The sequence below is a fragment of the Canis lupus genome, chromosome 18 (genome assembly GCF_011100685.1).
Source record: "Canis lupus familiaris isolate Mischka breed German Shepherd chromosome 18, alternate assembly UU_Cfam_GSD_1.0, whole genome shotgun sequence".
Lineage (NCBI taxonomy): Eukaryota > Metazoa > Chordata > Mammalia > Carnivora > Canidae > Canis > Canis lupus.
This window is the reverse complement of record NC_049239.1, coordinates 36,511,963-36,533,248: the sequence shown is the minus strand read 5'-3', so window position 1 is coordinate 36,533,248 and position 21,286 is coordinate 36,511,963. Positions and strand designations below refer to the sequence as shown.

The 21,286-nt window shown below is 36.9% G+C and overlaps 1 protein-coding gene and 1 pseudogene across 21 annotated transcripts in view; both read right to left on the bottom strand.

The window, feature by feature from the left end:
• DCDC1 (doublecortin domain containing 1) overlaps positions 1-21,286 on the bottom strand; it is a 482,774-nt gene that overhangs the window by 407,230 nt on the left and 54,258 nt on the right. For 20 of the 21 annotated variants that reach the window (XM_038563136.1, XM_038563134.1, XM_038563146.1 and 17 more), the window contains one exon: positions 19,314-19,519. In XM_038563136.1, coding sequence (XP_038419064.1) covers positions 19,314-19,519 — 206 coding nt within the window. Of the gene's footprint in view, positions 1-19,313; positions 19,520-21,286 lie in introns of those variants that run through there. The other variant, XM_038563157.1, reaches the window with a different exon arrangement.
• On the bottom strand, positions 8,377-8,933 carry LOC102154918 (annotated as a pseudogene).

The following is a 21,286-nucleotide window of genomic DNA, read 5'->3' as shown; positions in this document are numbered from 1 at the left end:
CTACCCCTATACATGACCAGTAATGATCTCATGAGCCACATATTCACAGGATTGTGTGTGTTTCTTGCATATTAGCTGCAATCCAAAGTTTGGGGTAATTCTTCAGAAACAATTTCTGCTCTTTTTCTCAAAATCAGGTATGTGTTTATGATTAAGAATGAAGTTACAAGAATAAGCTTGAAGCCTCTAATTTATAGGGAAATATTCACAATATCAATGCTTTACCTAAATAACAATGTTCTTGCAACATATAGTCCCAAGTGACTATAAATTGTCTTATGGAGCAAATCCATTGACCTCCTGGAGGGTATTATCAGTGCAGGAGTACAATTCCTGAGCAATGACATATGTTCTCACAAGTCAGACACAACACTCCCTTGGAATATCTAAGTTGGAATAGGCCCATGGCTGGGGCTAGTCCTTTCCACGCAATGAAATAAGGTAATAACACTGGTGACTCTAAATGTTACTCTTCCTGCTTTCCTTCCCACTCTTTTGGGTCAGTTTCCTCAGTAATTATTACAAGTAAGTTTACCTACGACTCCTATCCATGGGCTGAAACCTTTACTAAAAATGCTTGTAAGGCAATATTCAAAATATAAGAGAGAAGTTATCAGAAGAAACTGGAGTTCTGTCTGTGACTTTAGACAGAAAGAGGAGTAGAATATACAGACTTTGGCATGGGATCCACTCTTGTTTGCTTGTTTATTAAAGATTATATTTATTTATCCAACAGAGAGGGTGGGGGGCATAAGCAAGGGGAGTAGCAGGCAGATGGAGAGGGAAAAGCAGACTCCTCACCAAGCAGGTAGCCCGATGTGGGGCTCAAATCTCAGGACCCTGGGGAATAGTGACCTGAACCAAAGGCAGATGCTCAACTGACTGAGTCACCCAAGCACCCCAACCCTTGTGTTTTTAAAAATACTTTATTTACACAGTTCACCTCTGACTAGAAAATTCTCCTATTGGTCACTGTATCCCATGTGACTTTGTGTGCAAAGATTATCCTTTTACCACCACCACCACCACCCTCCTTGACAGAAATATTAACAGGAGATAGTTCCTTAGCCAGTCATCTCTGAACACTATTAAGAATCTACAATTGGCTCCAGAGAGCCTCCTCTTTTGGTTTCCTATATTCTTGACCTTTCCATTCTCAATTTCTTCATATTACAAATCTATTATTTAAAAGTTCAGGGCAGCCCCGGTGGCACAGTGGTTTAGCGCCGCCTGCAGCCTGGGGTGTGATCCTGGAGACCCGGGATTAAGATCCTGGAGACACGGAATCAAGTCCCACGTCAGGCTCCCTGCATGGAGCCTGCTTCTCCCTCTGCCTGTGTCTCTGCCTCTCTGTCTGCCTCTCTCTCTGTCTCCGCCTCTGAATAAATAAAAATAAATAAAAAATAAATAAATAAATAAATAAATAATAATAAATAAATAAATAAATAAATAAATAAATAAATAAAAGTTCAGTGAAGCCCTTAGGTACAGATTATATTCTGTAGTTAGTAGTGAAGGTTCAAATACTAGATTATCCTCCTCCAAAGTTATAATTTACCAATTAAACTAAATAAAATGTGAGCTATTTAAAGATCGTCCCATTTACTTCAACTAAAATTTCAATTATTTTAAAAATTATTTCAAATATTTGCTGCCTTTTGGTTTAAAAAAAAAATCAGTCAAGTAAAATTACAGTTTTCTAAGTCTAAGATCCCTCTTTTCACTATACCGAAATATCAATAAAAGTGTTTGTGCAATCCAAATTTTAAGAGTTAAGTGGGTTTAAAAACCAGCATTAGAAAATCAGATACTAGAAATTAGTAATGCATCAGCAACACTTTCATTCTCTCATACTTTCAGGATGAAAGATCCTTGCAGTGTTTAAGCAGTGCCAACCTTCAGGAATCATTTTCTCAGAGTAAATTATCAGTGATATGAATTAGGATCATAATAAATTTCTGTCAAAAGCCCTGAAATGAAGCCTCTACTTGTAAGGTCATTCTTATAATTCACAATTGAAAATATTTAACAGTGTCATCTTGCTATAATATTAAGGTTAATTAAAATACCATTTCCACTCATCTGTACCTGTTAAGCTTGTTAAAATATTATTTTTACAAATTCATATTTGATAATTTCTTACAGCATAGGTTGTAGAGAACCCTTCTGATACTGAAATTTAAAACCAGCATGATGTAAAACCAGACTCTTTGACAAGCAGCTGGGAAGATTTTCCACAAACTCTTTTTAGTTTAATCTGTTTATAATTTATAGTTTAATTTGTTTTTATAGATACTCCCACCCATGAGCATTGAGCATATCTGGTGCAAAGTCCGTAGTTTCTGGAATGGCTGCCATGGAGGTAGTGTGGTTACACAGTCTTAGAGCCTCTGGGTTTGGCTTGCCACTTCCCCAGTCCAGGTGAGAGAGCTCAACAAATTCCCTGGCCAAGTGAGCCAAGTCAACAAGCCATCAGATGCAACAACGTCCTTCTCAAAGATATGTTTTTATGTGTTAACATCCAGAAGTATAAGCCCTGATTTATACTTCCCCACAAACTGTTTTCAAAAGATCTTCTGTAGCAAGGGTCAGCAGCATAGACACCATGGGCTAATTCTGGCCACTACCTGTTTCTGTATGACCTATGGGCTAAAAATAATTTGTACAATTTTAAATGTTAAAAAAATCAAAAGAATAGTGTTTTGTTACATTAAAATTTAGTGCCCATAAATATTTTCTTGGAAAACAGCTATACTCTTCACTTACATACTTTCAGTGGCTGCTTTCACACTACAGTGAGAGGGTCCTTGCACTGTGCTATATGCAAATGCTTCCTCTGAGCCACAAAATTGACTAGGCCCTCAAGCTCTTTTAAAGGAAATCAGGCATTTCCCTAAATTCACTAATTCCTCAGGGCTCTCTCAAGTACTGGGATTTTATTCTCTCATATCACAATCTCAAAGTGTTGAGAGAGGATGGGAAGATGGGAAAGGTTATTACTGAAAATGTTTTGTTTTGTTTTTTAAAGATTTTATTATTTATTCATGAGAGACACAGAGAGAGAGGCAGAGACACAGGCAGAGGGAGGAGAAGCAGGCTCAATGCAAGGAGCTCTATGTGAGACTTGATCTCAGAAATTCGGGATAGGGCTCTGAGCCAAAGGCAGACGCTCAACCACTGAGCCACCCAGGCATCCCTGTTACTAATGATGTTATTTCAAGATTTCTCCCCAACTCTAAGCAAAGCAACCTGACTCTCAACTGCACCACCTTCCTTCACTCTAGTCATTCTTCGTCATTCATGTATAACTTTTGCCACAAAAATCCTAACTCTGTCTGATGCTTAACTATCCGCATGCTATGCACACACCAAGAATCTTAGTGCTCCTGGAGAAATCACACAAATGAGCAAATCAGCACTAGCATTATTCATAGTCACCAAACTCCAAGGCCTTTCAATACCAGCTAGTCACTTTTATTTCATTTGTTTGGTCAAATCTCTCTTCTACTTACCATAATGAATATCTCAAACCATCTCTGCTCTCTCTCTCTGCCCTCCCCTTCTCTACTTCCCTGTTTATTTTTGGCAGATGGAATGGCCTTACATCAGACAGAAAACTGAAGCCTCATCTTCCTGCTGCCAAAACTACAAGCTACTACTACTATACTACTACTACTACTATATTTCTATATCTGTTCTCTCCTTTTCCCTCTAGTTGTAAGGATCCTTTCTCCTAAGGCCAACATTCCACCTATGCTTTCAATTACGTTTGCTCTCAACTTTTTTTTTTTTTAAGATTTATTTATTTATTCATGAGAGAGAGAGAGAGAGACAGGAGGAGGGAGAAGCAGGCTTCATGCCGGGAGCCCGATGTGGGACTCGATCCTGGGACTCCAGGATCGCAACCTGGACCAAAGGCAGGCGCTAAACCGCTGAGCCACCCAGGGATCCCCCTGCTCTCAACTTTTAAAGCAGTATATATTATCTATCATTTCTTCTCTTTCATATATATTCAACTATTCCTTCTCAGTGAGATTTTCCCTACCAGCACTTAAGCATGCTCAAGTCTGTCATATCTTAGAAATTAAATTAATTTTTTAAAAAAAGAATGTGTAATTCTAGAAAAGGGAATTTCCAAATAAAACTACTTGTTTTTGCTACCAGAGCACTAACCTTATACTGACCTTAAGAAATAAAATCTCTTCACATTTGTAGTAATTCTCTTCATGGCCTACCCAATATTCATTCTTTGCCTCAACCTTGCTGTGTTGATTTTGGTTAGAGGTTCACTTTTACCTCTTTGGACTAAAAGACTACAGTTATCCTAATTGATCTAGGTCAGTCATGGTGGTCCCATGCTTCTCATCAGTTTGGGGTAGACACATAATCTAGCTCTGCCAATGAGACAAAGGATTTTGGAAAAGGCTTCATCATTCATAGGGAAGAAATAGTCCTTTTCTGCCACTAGCCAAAATTTAGCTGGCTATGCAGCAGCGATCCTGTTACCAACATATGAAAGAACATAAAATCCAGAAAATTAAAAATAACATAACTAGGGGGTGCCTGGCTGGCTCAGTCGGGGGAGCATGTGACTCTTGATCTCAGGGTTATGAGTTCGAGTTCCATGTTGGGTGTAGAGATTATTTAAATAACTAAAACTTAAAAAAATGTAACTGGTCCTATCATACTATGCTTAAAACTGTCCTACTTCTGAATTTCTTGCTTCCTTTTTGCATAAGTCTGTTTAAATCAGCATTCTCTAATATTTGCAGCTAATGTCATCCTAACTAACAGAAAAAAATTGCTGGGCAGGGGGCAGGAACACTGGTTTTAACTAACTCAATAAGTAACACTGTTTCAATTCAATGAGTATTTGTACAGCAAATAGATTACAACAGTATTCACTACACAAACCTAAGAAGCAAATCATTTAATTAAGAACCTAGAGAAGAATTTTAAAAGAAATTTAGGAAGCTGAAAACTGAAAATTAATGGATAATTATGGAATTAATTCATTGGATTACGAAAAATATTCCACCTTTGGCAATTGTACTTGTTGGGTAGAAGAGAGTACAAGTTATCATGAATATTTTGAGAAAGCGCATCTACTTTTTTACAAATGTTTTTTGCTAACTCAAAGACTATTAAATACATTGTGAATTTCCAAAGAATTAAAATGTAATAAAATGTACTGAGCATAATTCTCTGCTAAGACCAACATTTTATAATGACAATAAAAACTACGATCACTATTTCAACCTGAAGATGCCAGGGGATTGGGATGAATTTGTTCCCTCTTATTAAGCAGCTTAAAGGTACTTTTCTGAATAAATCCTGGAAATAAATTTACTGGCCTGTTATTTGTCTTTTTCTCATAAAAGTGGGTGATAGAATGCATGCCAGATCTAGTTATTTGCTCTCACTAATAATGAACATCACTATGATTTGTAAAAGCAATTATTTCTGGTGAATTTGAAATGTAGGTGTTCTGGCATTTTATTATTAAAATGTGAATGAGAAGTAGATAACCAGATGAGATTTTTCCAAGTAATCTATTAATACATACTTAGATATTCTATCCTTAATTGAGCTCTTAAAATAATTAAATAGCCCAGGTTACTTTAAAATGTTTATAATGCTAATCATACTGTTATTTGCTTTTTAAAACTATTATTCTGATGTACAATACATGAAATAAGCTGTACCTATTTTAAGTGTACAGTTTAATGAAGGTAGAAAAAAATTTATCTGTGTAACCATCACTACAATCAAGATACAGAATATATCCTTTCCTTTGCACAATTCCTCATGTTCCTGCAATCACAGTTCAGTACTTGGCCACAGGAAACCAATGATTCCTGTCTGTCACGAGAGCAGTTTTGTCTGTTTGGCAATTTCACCTAAATGGAATCATATAGCAAGTATTATTTTGTACCTAGCTTCTTTCATTTACCACAATATCTGTTCCATTTTATTGCTGGTATGGATATGGCACAATGTGTTTATCCACTCGTTTTTTAAGGATTATAAATCTATAGTCTTATTAAGTCCAAAACTAACAATATGGTGTTAAGTTTACATTTAAATAAAGTTTTCACAGGAACCTAACACGTGCCTAAAAAGATTTTATGGTGGAGTTCAATTTGTTTTGGGTTTTTAAATTTTTTTTTTTTTTTTAATTTATGATAGTCACACAGAGAGAGAGAGAGAGAGAGAGGCAGAGACACAGGCAGAGGGAGGAGCAGGCTCCATGCACCGGGAGCCCGATGTGGGATTCGATCCTGGGTCTCCAGGATCGCACCCTGGGCCAAAGACAGGCGCTAAACCGCTGCGCCACCTAGGGATCCCCTGTTTTGGGTTTTTAAAAAGATTTTATTTATTTATTCATGAGAGACACAGAGACAGAGACAGAGAGAGAGGCAGAGACACAGGCAGTGGGAGAAGCAGGCTTCCTGCTAGGAGCCTGATGTGGGACTTGATCCCAGATTCCAGGATCAGACCCTGAGCCCAAGGCAGACGCTCAACTGCTGAGCCACTCAGTGTCCCCACAGTGGAGTTCTAGATGGACCTAGATGATGTCAAGAATAGATGGATCTTATGATTCAAAACAGCATTTTGGGTAACAGTTAATTCTCAGGATTAAAAAAAATTGTTTTGTGTTTTAAAGTGAACCACTGCCCCAGTATGAAAGTTTAATCTCCTAAAACCAGGGCTTTTGAAATCATTCAACTCTGGAAGTGATCCAATGAACTTGTACTGTCAGTGACTGAACCCTGCCACCAATGATTTCAGAGTTCAAAGTTCAAATCACAGGCTTCAAGAGTTTTCCACCCTAAGAGCAGAGTTCCTACTCTTTCCCTACTTTCCCATCTTCTATACAACGCTTTTTCCCTCTCCAAATACCCCAGCCAGTGGCTTGGGGTGACAAGCTGATGTTTAAAACTTCATTGCTTGGAAAAAGGTCTTTTTTTTTATCAATTTAAGGAATTAGCACCTCTAAGACAGAACCATCTGCTTATATATATGCTCCAATAAGAATCTCCTTCTTGGGATCCCTGGGTGGTGCAGCGGTTTAGCGGCTGCCTTTGGCCCAGGGCGTGATCCTGAAGACCCAGGATCGAATCCCACGTCGGGCTCCTGGTGTATGGAGCCTGCTTCTCCCTCTGCCTGTGTCTCTGCCTCTCTCTCTCTCTCTCTGTGTGACTATCATAAATAAATAAAAATTTAAAAAAAAATCTCCTTCTTCAACCAGTTTCTATCCCCAAAATGGCAACTTTGGTAACTTATTAACTGGCTTAGTTCTTTGTTGGGAACAACATTAAGCTCAGGCAGGGGACACTTGGGCTTATAAATTTCAGGCATTCACAGCTTTTAAACAGTCTTTCACAGTCCTCATTTAGCTTGCCAATGACTTTTTTGAAAAGATAAAATATTCTGGACACAGAACCAAATCGTCAATAGTTTACTCTTTCCATTGTTTCACCATTTCCCCAATTAGGCACCAAATTTTAACAAGAATGATCCTACCCATCTCTATTCCCTCCCACCCCCATCCTTCCCACTCCCAAATAATACACCAGTAGTAGCCAAAAACTACACACATGCTACACTGTAAAAATGCAAAGTTAACACTATTGGAAAGAAGGCTCTGGGTTGTGCAGATGTGCTTTGAAAATCTACTGTATCTCCTGTTCTCCCACACACCCATCTGTAAATTTTGTCTTTCATGGAAGGCCCTTTGCCTTTCTCCGCAAAGTACAGAATGGGCTGTCTTGCAACACTTCTCTTTCTTCCCCTTCAATGGGATGGGTGTGCAAACTACACAGCATGGAAACGCTTTAAAGCACTTGGGCTGCTGTAGAGCCCAGAAATGGTACTGACTCTTCAAAAGACATCTTAAACCACCTCTGTGGTGTCAAGACAAGTAGAACTCCTTCTCTCCCCACGTGAAACCCACAGTCAGGGCAGCCCAGGTGGCTGAGCTTTTTAGCGCCACCTTCAGCCTAGGTCATTATCCTGGAGCCCCGGGATCGAGTCCCACGTCAGGCTCCCTGCATGGAGCCTGCTTCTCCCTCTGCCTGTGTCTCTGCCTCTCTCTCTCTCTCTCTCTCCCTCTCTGTCTCTCATGAATAAATAAATAAATAAATGAAAGAAAGAAAGAAAGAAAGAAAGAAGGAAGAAGAAAGGAAAAAAGAAAGAGAAAGAAGAAAGAAAAAAAAAGAAAGAAAGAAAGAAAGAAAGAAAGAAAGAAAGAAAGAGAAGAAGAAGAAGAGAAGAAGCAGAAGAAGAGAATAGAAGGAAAGAAAGAAAGAAAGAAAGAAAGAAAGAAAGAAAGAAAGAAAGAAAGAAAGAAAGAAAGAAAGAGACCAACCACAGTCAGATGTGACAGGAGAGTAAATTCTTGTCATCTTTTTTGTCATCATCCTCCAAGGGGTAACAATACCATGTTAGTGTTTCCTCATAGAAGTACATGACCACCTGTGGGCACTTGACATTGGCTTCCGTGTCAAGGACTAGGTCAGGCTCATCAGAGTTTTTCCATTTCATCAGGGACATGAGTTATCCACTGGAATCTATAGTATCAATAATCCTCTCTGGCTTCAAACCCCAGGCAAAGCCTCTGGCTTTTCTGATTCTTCTTCTGCTTTGGTTTGCTCTCCATTCCCCTATCTTCAGAACCAGATTCAGCTTTGTGCTTACCTCACTGATTATCTGTCTCATGTGCTGTTTTCTGTGATGAGATCAGGGCAATCCAGGTTCTCTTCGGACTCCCACATGTTAACCTCACCTCAGAACCCCTTCCACTGCAGGAGGTATTCCACTTTGCCCTTTACCATTTGACGGTCAAGCAGTTTTTCCACCCCGTATCCAAACAAAAAACAAAAGAGCACCTCATCTAGCATCTCCTCCACTTTCTTCTTGTTTTGGGTCATCCCCCTAGTGCCCACCAGCTTTCTAGTCTAAACGGTGACACTCCTCAGAGCAGTACCCAAGAGCCAGAGAGGAATCAGAGCCTTGCTACTGGCGCATTGATTCTAGTGGTCAGGGAGAGTGGTACCCAGAAAAGCAACAAGCCTGTGGCTACAAGTCAAGGCCCTCACTGAAGCAGCATACCACAGGCCCTGGCCAGCTGCCCTGAACTCAGTTAACAAGAGTATCCACTCACTTGTTGATGGGACTTTTCAGTAGTTTCTAGTCAGGCCTATTATGAATAAAGCCACTCTGAACATTCACCCAGAAGTCTTTGTGTTAACATATATTATTTCTCTTGGGTAAATACCCAGAAAGGGGATTGCTAGATTGTGTGGTAAATGTATATTTAACTTTATAAGAACTGCCAAAGTAAAAAAAAAAAAAAAAAAAAAAAAGAACTGCCAAAGTAGTTTGCAAAGTAGCTGTATCATTTTGCATTCTCGTCTGCTATTAGGTGAGACTTCCAGTTATTCCAGATATTCACCAACACTTAGTATTGCCAGTCTTTTTAATTTTGGCCATTCTGATGTGTGCATAGTGGTAACTAAGTATAGTTTTAATTTGCATTTCCTTGATGACTAATGTTGAATGTCTTTTCAAGTTCTTAAGGTTGATGTCTATTTTCTTTTTAGTAAAGTGTCTATTTTTTATTGTGTTGTCTTCTGTTATCAGAGATCTTGATATAATATGAACACAAGTTTGTTTGTTTGTTTTTGTCAGGTATGTGCTTTCTGAATATTTTCTCCTAATCTGTGGCTAGACTTTTCATTTTATTAATTTTGTCTTTTGAAGAGCATATTTGTTTTTTTTTTTGTTTGTTTGGATAAGGTACATTTCATCTTTCTTTAAAATTTTTTAGTTCATATTTTTTAAGCCATCTAAGAAATCTGTGCCTACCCCAAAATTGTAAGGATTTTCTCCTAGCACTGATAAGATTTAATTTTTACATTTAGATCTCTGATAAACTTCAAATGAAATTGTGTGATGGTATGAGGTAGGGATCAAGATAATTTTTAGCACAGATATCTAATTTTCAGCAATATTTGTCAAAATGACTATCATTTCCCCATTGGACTTCAAGAATAACTTGCCCCAATATGTGTGGGTCTATTTCCAAACTCCTTATATTTCCTTCCATTGCTCTTCCTTTTTAAAAAATATTTTATTTATTTATTCATGGGAGATAGAGAGAGATAGAGAGGCAGAGACACAGGCAGAGGTAGAAGCAGGCTCCATGCAGGGAGCCCGATGTGGGACTCAATCCTGGGTCTCCAGGGTCACACCCTGGGCCAAAAGCAGCGCTAAACCACTGAGCCACCCGGGCTGCCCTCCATTGCTCTTTCTGTGTATCCTCATGCCAGTACCATTATATCTTGATTACTTTATACTAAATGCTAAAGTCAGGTAGTGCAAGTCCTCCAAATTTGGCTATTTGAATTTCTTTGCATTTCCTGACCTTTCATTGAGCTTCCTGGACTTACAGGTTAACATTTTTCAGGAACTCAGAAAAACTTCTGGCCATCATTTCTTCAAATATATTCTCCCTCTCCTCAAACTTTCTAGGGCTCCAATTGTATATCTATGAGACTGCTTGATATTAACTCACATGTTACTGACACTCTGTCCTTTTCTCAGCCTTTCTTTTTTGCTTCTCTATACTTCAATTTGGATAGTTTTTATTGCCCTGTCTTAAAATTCACTAGTATTTTGTTCTCTAATGACTAATCTGCTATTAAACCTATCTGGTGTTTTGTTTATTTTTCCATTTAAGATACTGTATTTTTTAGATCTAGAACTTCCATTGGTTCTATTTTTAGTTTCCATTTCTCTTCATATAATATTCATGTTTTTCTTTAATTCCTTTCATATTTATAATAGCTTTTGAAACGTCTTTTAGCGGGGTTCCTGTGTGGCTTAGTTGGCTGAGCATCTGCCTTCTGCTCAGGTCATGGTCCCTAGGTCCTGGCGTCCTAGGGTCAAGCCCTGGGTTGGGCTCCTTGCTTAGCGAGGAGTCTGCTTCTCCCTCTCCCTTTGCCCCTCTTCTCTGCTCTTGTGCACATGTGCTCTCTCTCAAATAAATAAATAAAATCTTTCTTAAAAAATATTTCTACTGTTAACTATGGCAGGGAGGAGGGTGTCCTGTTTCTACTGATTTACTTTTCTCCTGGATAATGATTACCTTTTTTGAGATCTTTGTGAATTTCCCATGTTCGACAAAATCTCTTCCCTCTAATGGGTCAAAACACAAACGTATCCCTACCCTGGGCATACTTCCATAGTTATTTCCTTTTCACATTTCTATTAGTTGTTATTTCCTTGGTAGTTAGTTGTTTCTGCCAAGCCTTCGTGGAATTCACCCTGTGCATGAATAACTTACAATTTAGCCAAGAATACAAGGGAACCCCAAGCAAATTTTGGGAACTATTATCTAAATAGTTTCTTCATTTATGGCATTTCATGGAAAATTCCAGACATTTCCATCTCCTAGAACTTTGGTGTCTTTCTCCTCAACTTGTAGAGACACCTATGTTTTTTTGGATTTTCTCTCCCTATACCACAGTCCAAAAATTGCCTCTAGGTATAAAGATGGGATACATTGTAGGATTAACCTCAACTTTTCTTCTCTTAAAACATTATCTAATATTAAAAATAATTGTTTCATAAATTTTGTCCAATTCTAGTTGTTTAAAATAGGATGGCTAGTCTGATACTAGTTATTCTGTTATGGCTATATACAGATCTCTTGTTTTTTCACGGTTATGGTAACTCATTTTTAAAAAGTGAGAACATATAGGAATTAAAATGTAATAAAAAGTGTATTTGTGGCACTTTCCCATAATGAAGAAAACATGTTTAAGTAGGAAAATGGATTCTAATCCTAGCTATTCCAGTTGATCTATTTTGCATAGGGCAGCTAACTTCTCTAAGTCACAATTTTCTACGTTGCTTAATTAGATGATTTCATAAATTCTGTGATCTTAATGTTAAGGATTATCTGCCCTTAAGGATCATTTGTAAATAAATCCAAAAACCAAAAATTCTCATTTGCTTTTATTACAACTGAGGAAACACATTCCTGCCCGGCCTTCCTCTTAGGTTTTTATTCAGGAAAAAAAATTCTGACTACCAATTACTTATGGCATTCCAAAATAATCCAATTCTATAATCCTAAAATTGACAATAAATAGAAGACATTTGGCTATTCATGGTCCCTTGAAAATAAACTACAGTATCAAATTCCATATTTTAAAAAAAATCTGCTTTCATATTTTTAAATCTGATATTAATCCCCGGTATGAACACTAGACTAATTTTTAAAACAATAATAGTATCAATGGGCTTTTCCTCACCTATCATAAAAAATTCTTTAAAGAACTTCTAACATACTAATTATGCATGACATTCCCCTGTTGAAATCCATGGTGAGCATCCTGAATCAAATTTTGTTACTTCAGGTACTCTCTTTTGAATCTTTTAAAATGTTCTCTAAATTCTTTAACCCAAACTATTGGAAAAAATCTCTACTATTACAGTTACTGATTTGTGTGTGAACATTACGTAATAATACTGTATTTTTTAAAGTTTTTATTTATTTATTCATGAGAGGCACAGAGAGAGAGAGGCAGCGACATAGGCAGAGGGAGAAGCAGGCTTCTCAAAGGGGCTCCAGGATCATGCCCTGAGCCAAAGGCAGACACTCAACCGCTGAGCCACCCAGGCATCCCCATAGTAATGCTATTATGCTATATTTTTTATTGAATTGTAGGTTTCTTAAACTTATTTTCTTTTTTATGATTTTATTTATTTGACACAGAGAGAGAGAGAGCACAAGCAGGGAGAGCAGCAGGCAGAGGGAGAGGGAGAAGAGGCTCCCTGCTGAGCAAGGAGCCCAATGCAGTGCTCAATCCCAGGACCCTGGGATTATGACTGGAGCCAAAGGCAGATGCTTAACCAATTGAGCCACCCAGGTTCCCTTAAAATTGAACATTTTCTTGAAGTCTTTTCTTGTTTAGGCTTACTGAGTTATTTTTCCCAATTAACAAATGTGAGCATGGGTAGCCCAGGCGGCTCAGTGGTTTAGTGCCACCGTCAGCCCAGGGAGACCCACGAACGAGTCCCACGTCGGGCTTCCTGCATGGAGCCTGCTTCTCTGCCTCTCTCTGTGTGTCTCTCATGAATAAATAAATAAAATCTTAAAAAAAAAATGTGAACATCATAAAAGTCTGGGTTTCCCTCTAATTTAAGGGCATCCATAATTTATTTATACACTGACAGTCACATATAAGATATTCTTTCAATCTTTATGTGGTTTTTTAGTAGTAACAGGGAAAAACCACTATAATGGAATATTAAATATTAAATACAAATATTACATACATACAAATATTAAAGGAATGTTTATTTCTTCTAAGTCAGAGTTGCCACATGGACTACTCCCTGCTAACTTGTAGAATTTTTCCTCTTCCTGATTTCTTAACTCCATGCACTAGTTCAGAGTGGTCTAATTTCCCATAACTCATTTTCTATGTCATATAACTTATTTTCCTTCTCTCATACTATATGAGAAATATGCTAAACAAACAAGTAATCTATGAAGATTTCCATTATCAGTAAATTTGAAGTTTTAGAATACCAGAACAAGAGTTCTTAAACTTAGTAGGGCTAAAAATCATCTGGACACATTTGTTGAAATTCAGATTCCCAAGGCCAACACTCGGGAAATTCTTAATTCAATAGGCTTGGAGTGCGGGCCCAACAGTTTGAATTTTTAACACACAGTTCAGATAATTTTGATGCAGGTGTCCTATGAACCATACTTTGAGAAACACTGCAGACCCTTTGTCTGTAATAAGTATCTTATGTTTCCAGGTGACAAAAAAAGGTATTCTGTTCTCACTCAAGTAGATTGAAACTATGTTTTCCAAATAGAATGTACAAACCCCATCGCAATGGGCAAAACAATCCATTAGGGTAAGACGATATTAGAACTATCTTTTCATCTAAAAAAATCAGCTTTTTAAAAAAAAAATCTTATTTATTTATTCATGAGAGAGACACACACAGAGAGAGAGAGAGAGAGAGAGAGAGAGGCAGAGACACAGGCAGAGAGAGAAGCAGGCTCCAAGCAGGGATCCTGATGTGGGACTCAATCCTGGGTCTCCAGGATCATGCCCTGGGCTGAAGGCGGCACTAAACTGCTGAGCCACCCAGGCTGCCCTCAGCTTTATCAATGTTAAATAAAAGACCGATACTTGGCATTTTAAAAAAGAGAGAGAATATAGGACGCCTGAGTGGCTCAGCAGTTGAGCATCTGCCTTCAGCTAAGGGAGTATCCCAAAGCTCTGGGATCAAGTCCCACATCAGGCTCCCTGCATGGAGCCTGCTTCTCCCTCTGCCTGTGTCCCTGCCTCTCTCTCTGTGTCTCTCAGGAATAAATAAATAAAATCTTTAAAAAGAGACAGAGAAAAAAAATTAAAAGAGACAGAGAGAGAATCAGAAAAGGAATTCCAGTAACAAAAATTCTGTGAGACAGAGGAAAAATAAGTTAAGAAGTAATTAATTCAGCAGACCAGAAACTTCAAAACTGAAGGTAGCAGAAGTAAACTTGCTTTCTAGTACAAAATTCCAGAAAAGCTCAGAAATTTGAGCCATCAGATACCTCTAAAAAGTAGGTTGAAAATAAGCTCACTATTTCTATAAAAAGGAGTTAAACCTCCAAACACCAAGTATCCAGGCAACTATACGTCTGTCACCAGAAGAAAAGACAGGAGATTTGGTCTCTGGAGAAGCTAAACCACAGCTCTGAAATCAGAGGCACCAGGCAGAGCTGAGAATGAGGGCAGCTTACTGAAAATAGGGGAATTAAATGAAAATCTACATACTGAAAGTGCAACTCCTAGTCCCCTTCTCCACTTGACTATGAGATTGCTCAGATTGGCAGATTCTAGCTGGAGAAACTGATCAGCCCCAGAGTAAAGACATACAAACACACAATTAGCCACACCTCTCAACCTAAAGAAAAGCCTAGACAAAACACTCGCCAATGCAACCCATGCCTCAGTAAGACACCCCTATGCTCAAGAGCTTTTCAATAGGTGTTGAGTTCTTCACTTTTAAATATTGATGGAAGACTAACCCATCTTTAAGAAATCTGTGAAACATGAAGGACAGAAAACAAAAACAACAAACAAAACAAATACAGGAAACAGAGATAGTGCAGGAAGCAGAAGCAAAAATATTCATTGGGTTAGAGGGTAAAGATAAGGAAATCACGCAAATAAGAAAATTAGAAGTTCAGTTCTAATCCAAAATATATAAATAGGAGTTCCATAAAACCAGAACAGAAAAAGAAAAGAAAAAAGATGCTGTCAAAGAAATAATTCAACAAAATTTCAGAAGAAAGAGGGTAAGACTTGACTTCAGACTGAAAAGACATCTGAATGAGTACCTAGCACATCTTGGAAATACTTGAACACTGGGAACCAAGAGATAATTCTAAATGTTTTCAGAGGGAAAAATTAAAAGCAGGTCACCTACAAAGGATGAGGAATCAGTATGGTATTAGACTTCTCAATAGCAACACTGGGAACAAGAAGCAATGGAGCAATACCTTGAGCATTTGGAGGAAAGAATGATTTCCCAAGATCTTAAAAAAATTATATCCTATGTTCTCTTTCTTAGAAAGCAACTGGAATATGTGTCCAATAGACTAAATGAAGACAAAGGAAGATTAGAGAAGTAGGAGAGAGGGATCCCACAGAGGATAGAGGGAAAGAATCCGCAGGTTGAGGGTGAAGGGACATCCGAGGATATAGGTTATGGAGAACAATCAATTCAAATTGGACTGAGAGGACAGGGCACTTTTTCATTGTTTCATTTCTTCATTATCTTTTTCATTGTTCTCTTCACCATTACAATCTAGTGCCATTTGTGATAGTACATGGAAAACCAAGCAAAAAAACACCAAATGGGTAAGATATAACTATTAACTGCTAAGAAAAAAATAAGTATTTCTCATGAAGAATGGTATCCTAAATAATAAAATAATTGATACAGTTAACACTACTTCTCTGACAAGGAATCTAAGAGATAATTAATAGAAAATAAAACTTAACCACCATCACAATGTTAACATTAAAAAGTTACATCTCTGGAGCAGACATTTTTCATTTTCCATTAACTTTGCATCTTGTGCCCAGAAATTTTTCTTTTTACGTTTTCAACCCCTGGATACATATGTTTAGCCTATGCCCCACAGTTGCAGGTGCTGTGTGATTATTAAACCATACCAAGTAATTCTAAAGCCATCTGCTTTAGAATTTAGTTTCAAAGAGATGGGCCATAGTTGGGATAGCTTGAGTTTAGTGAAGAAATATATCACTTTGGCTTTCACTTCAAAGCTCTTAATTAATTAACTTTCTAAAATAAGTATATGGATTTCCTTCTGGTTTTGCACTCTTTTAAGAAAAATAAGCCATTTTCCTATGGCTCTATTCTGAGCTCAGAGAAGACTTTTATGCCTTAATTAACTTATTATAACACCATCTTCAATAATTTTCTCTTTATCCCACTGCAATAGCCTTCACCAAATTAGGAGTCTTGTACATCCTATTTTAATACTTCATAATAACCTAAAAATAGCTTCTAATCCCTGAATAATATTTTATCATAAAAAAGAAAATAATTTGTGTTTCTCCTGGGACCACACCACTTTTTTATTCCTGTTATTGACTTGGTAGTTAATTTATAAATATGGTATTATCTTGTGATTACCAACTAAACTCAAACTTAAAATTTTATTTACAAAATAATTAGCTGGTCTTACTTTTTCCCTTCAAAAAATTCTATTGAGGGCAGCCTGGGTGGCTCAGCAGTTTAAGCGCCTGCCTTTGGCCCAGGGCATGATCCTGGAGACCCGGGATCGAGTCCCACATTGGGCTCCCTGCATGGAGCCTGCTTCTCCCTCTGTCTGTGTCTCTGCCTCTCTCTCTCTCTCTCATGAATAAATAAATAAAATATTTTAAAAAATTCTATTGATACTCAAGGCCCTAATTCTCTTGCCTTTTATCCTTTACCTAGTTCTTATAAATGATATTTGTTTATTTAATATTTTTTATTTGAAGTATAGTTGGCATACAGTGTTAGTTTCAGGTAGGTGTACAACACAGTGATTTTGACGGTTCTATGAATTATGTAGTGCTCACCAATATAAGTGTAGTTTTCATCTGTTATCACACAAAGTTATTATTATTGATGCTGTATTAAAAGTGATATTTAATCAAATATTTACAAAATGCTTATTACTGAATCATGTCCTGAATTTTATAAATCATGAAAAGTCATTAAATTTTATAAATTGTAAGGAAAAAAATAAGCTAAAGAACTGCTTGATCATCGAGTTTTAAATAAATTGCTCTCTAGAGTCAAAAAAGTAAAATAGCAGTGACATTTTTACTTATACTCAACCTTTCATCTAAGAACATATAATCTTTAAGAGTGACTATTACCCTCATTTTACCACCATGGCATAGAATTACAAAGATTGAACTGAAGTGAACTCAAGAGGTTATCTAATCTAGCTTCTATCTCCAAGAATGACTGCATTTTAACAAAACCAAGAGATATATCCATGTTTTCTAGTTTTCAAAATCTCCAGGGGAAGATGTTACAACTTCCCTTAGCAATTTGCTCTGGTGTGTAATATCCCTTGTTTTACTCATAATCCAAATCTGAAGATAAGAAGGAAATAAAACCTGGTTTCCTAGATTCTCAGTAAGTACTTTTATCCAGTTGTGGTTATGAGATAACCACAAAAATAAAAAGATGAAGAAATAGATATTTAAATAAGAACAATCTCCAATATCTAGTCAACTATTCACCTGGTTCAACCAACAGTCATTTTGAAAATAATCTGACATGATAAAACTATTTATACCTAAATTTATTTCATAATAAATGCCTCCCATTAGTAAGAGAAATAATTTCTAACTACTAGATGTATATTTATGAGTTCTAAAGATAATAATAGCATATATTTATTTGGAACTTTCTGGGTGCTGGCACTTCATGCATATCATATTGAATCTTCATGTCATTTCTGTGAGATAGGCACTATTGTTATTACCATTTTTTATTTTTATTTATTTTTAAAAATTTTATTTATTTATTCATGAGAGACAGAGAGAGAGAGGCAGGCAGAGACATAGGCAGAGGGAGAAGCAGGTTCCAGGCAGGGAGCCCAATGTGGGACTCGATCTGGGGACCGTGGGATCACGCCCTGAGCCGAAGGCAGATGCTCAACCACTGAGCCACCCAGGCGTCCCTATTCCCATTTTTTAGATGAAGGCTCTGAGACGGTAGGGTGTCCAAAGTCTCATAGATTCAATGACAAAGCCAGGATTAACACCTAGACAATTTACTTGTGTTTCACGGTCTCTCCAATACATACTTAATACATTTTAGTTGTTATTATTAGGTGCTTTAAGATTGGGTTGAAAAACTCTTATCTGTAAAAAAAAAATTTTTTTTTTCTTCAAACTTTCATTAGTTCCTCCAAATTTTTGTCAGATCAAAGATGATATGGGAAATATACACATCCCTTAAAAAAGATATATTTATATGACAAAATTTGTTTCTTAAAGTTTGCTGTATTGTTTCCTAATTTTTCTTAGACCCATCTAGATTTGCTTTTAAAAATGCGTATATATGCTTTTAAAAGGAATCTTGGTTATTTTGGCCTTTACTTACTCATTTAAGAAGCAAGGGTACTTCTAGGTCATATTATTTTTATTTTTACTTTTTTAAAAAGATTTTACTTATTTATTCATGAGAGACACAGAGAGAGAGAGAGAGGCAGAGACACAGGCAGAGGGAGAAGCAGGCTCCATGCAAGGAGCCTGACGTGGGACTCGATCCTGGGTCTCCAGGATCAGGCCTGGGCTGAAGACGGCGCTAAACTGCTGAGCCACTCGGGCTGACCCCGGTCATTTTTTTTTTTTTTCAGTCTTATTATTTTTAAATAAAAAGGAGCAGATTCTAGATTTGAGCTAGATTTGATGGGCTTCAATCTAAATATTTTATAAAATATTATAAACAACTAGAATGTTCTCTAAGTGTAAACATACCTTTTAACTAAGTAAATGGTCAGCTATGTTAGCCAAAGATGATTTATGTACAGTAAGCATGCTTCTAAACAGTTAAAGTTCTGCATTTAATATAATATCTTCGTAATATTTCAGTTTATTAGTTGACACTGCTATTTTAAGGAAAAACCAACACATTTCAAAAGCCATGAAAACTTTGAAATTTAATTTATACTTTAATATTTCATACAACATTACCTTTTTTATTGTTTCCTTTCCCACTGTAATCTCATGCCCATCTTGTCCCATGCCATTCTTAAAGAACAGAATTCGGACCGAGGTCTTCTCACTAAGTTTCTTCATTCTAACAGAAAGAACAGGCTTGGTTTTCTGTCTTTTAATATCAGTAGGAAGCATCAGCCCATTCATTGTCCAAGTTACTTTCTTCATTAACAACAGATGGTCTAGAAGAGAATTTTTTTTTAAAGTCAAGTCAATATTTGGCTTCAAAACTAGAAATGGACACACCATACTTCCCTTCCCCCTCTTACCTATATCATATACACTGGCCAGTCTCCATTTAGATGCTGGTTTTCTGAAATGCTACCACCAGCTTCCCACTAACCGTGACATAAGCTGTAGCAAGCTGTCTGCTCTGATAGCCTGCATAAATCATCATTTCTGAAGGGAACAGATGTTCAGGGTATGAAAGAGTAATACCACAATTTAGTCCTAATTAAAATTCACCTTAGCATGCCTCTATCACTGATCAGATGCACTGGGCTGAAAGGCTCCATTGAAAGGGTCCAAGGTCCTTTGCTTACTACAAAACAATATGGGTCCTGAACTTTTGTGTTCTTTAGGGTTGGGGAAAATGCTTTTTTCTCCTTAATATGATTTATGATCCATGTTGTTTTAAAGATGATGACCTCCAAATAGTAACTTTATACATTATTCTTCTCCTGTGACTAGAATGAAAGTGCCTTCTAGCACATCTTTGGTGAGGGATTCAAAATATTTCACTAAAAGTGAAAATCAGCTCTGCATTAACAGTTTACTTTGACCTATGCATTTTCAAAGATGTATGTAGGAATTTATATTTCAAAACCCCCCTCATAGTAATGGCAGGGAAACTAAATTACTATGTATGACTTTGAAAATGTAAGGGTAAGAACAGAAGTGTAGTATATTGCATAGTTAGGTTGCTATTAGCATCCTTCTCTTTTCAAAAGGCATTATTTCATAAATAAATAATTTACACCTGGATTATTTTTTATTTGTACATTCAATTTATTTTAAATTATATTTTCTTTTCACATAAATTACAAAATTTATGTGATTTTACATGTACGTTGATCCCTCCCTCATCTGCTCTATATTTGTTCTAATGAGAGAAATAAAATTTTACTTGGATACAATTGAAAATAGCTGCATTTGTTTGCCCACATTTCTAAATAACCCTTCTCTATTACCATTACCTCAGACACATGGCCTCTTTGACCTAAAAATGGTACTTTATATAAAATCTGCAAGTATTGATATGAAACAAGCAAATAGTTCTGGGAACTTTGGGTCCCAGAATGGCCACCTTAAATGTTAAAAAAAAAATTGTCTTTCTCTTTCTCTCTTGTGTACATAGTCACACACATATACACGCACACATACATAAAGAGTAGGTAAAAATAAGAGCAAAACTTGCAGAATAGGGGCAGCCCTGGGTGGCTCAGTGGTTTAGTGCTGACTTCAGCCCAGGGCCTGATCCTGGAGACCCAGGATCAAGTCCCACATCGGACTCCCTGCATGGAGCCTGCTTCTCCCTTTGCCTGTGTCTCTGCCTCTCTCTCTCATTCTCTGTCTCTCTCTCTCTCTCTGTGTCTCTCATGAATAAATAAAATCTTAAAAAAAAACTTGCAGAATAAACTAAGACTATAGATATGAGTAAACCTTTGAGAAAAAATATTTTTACAGAGATTACTGCATTTAGTCATTTTGTAATCTAAAATTGATAGAAATTAGAAAATAAACTAGACATTCATGAGTTCATATGCCCAAAAGAATAGAAAACAGGTACTCAAATAAATACATGTACATGCATATTCATAGCAGCACTATTCACAACAGCCAAAAATAGTAAGTCAAATATCCACCAATGGATGAATGAACAAAATGTAGTACATACATACAATGGAATACTATTAAGTGAGGAAAGGAATGAAGTACTGATACATGCT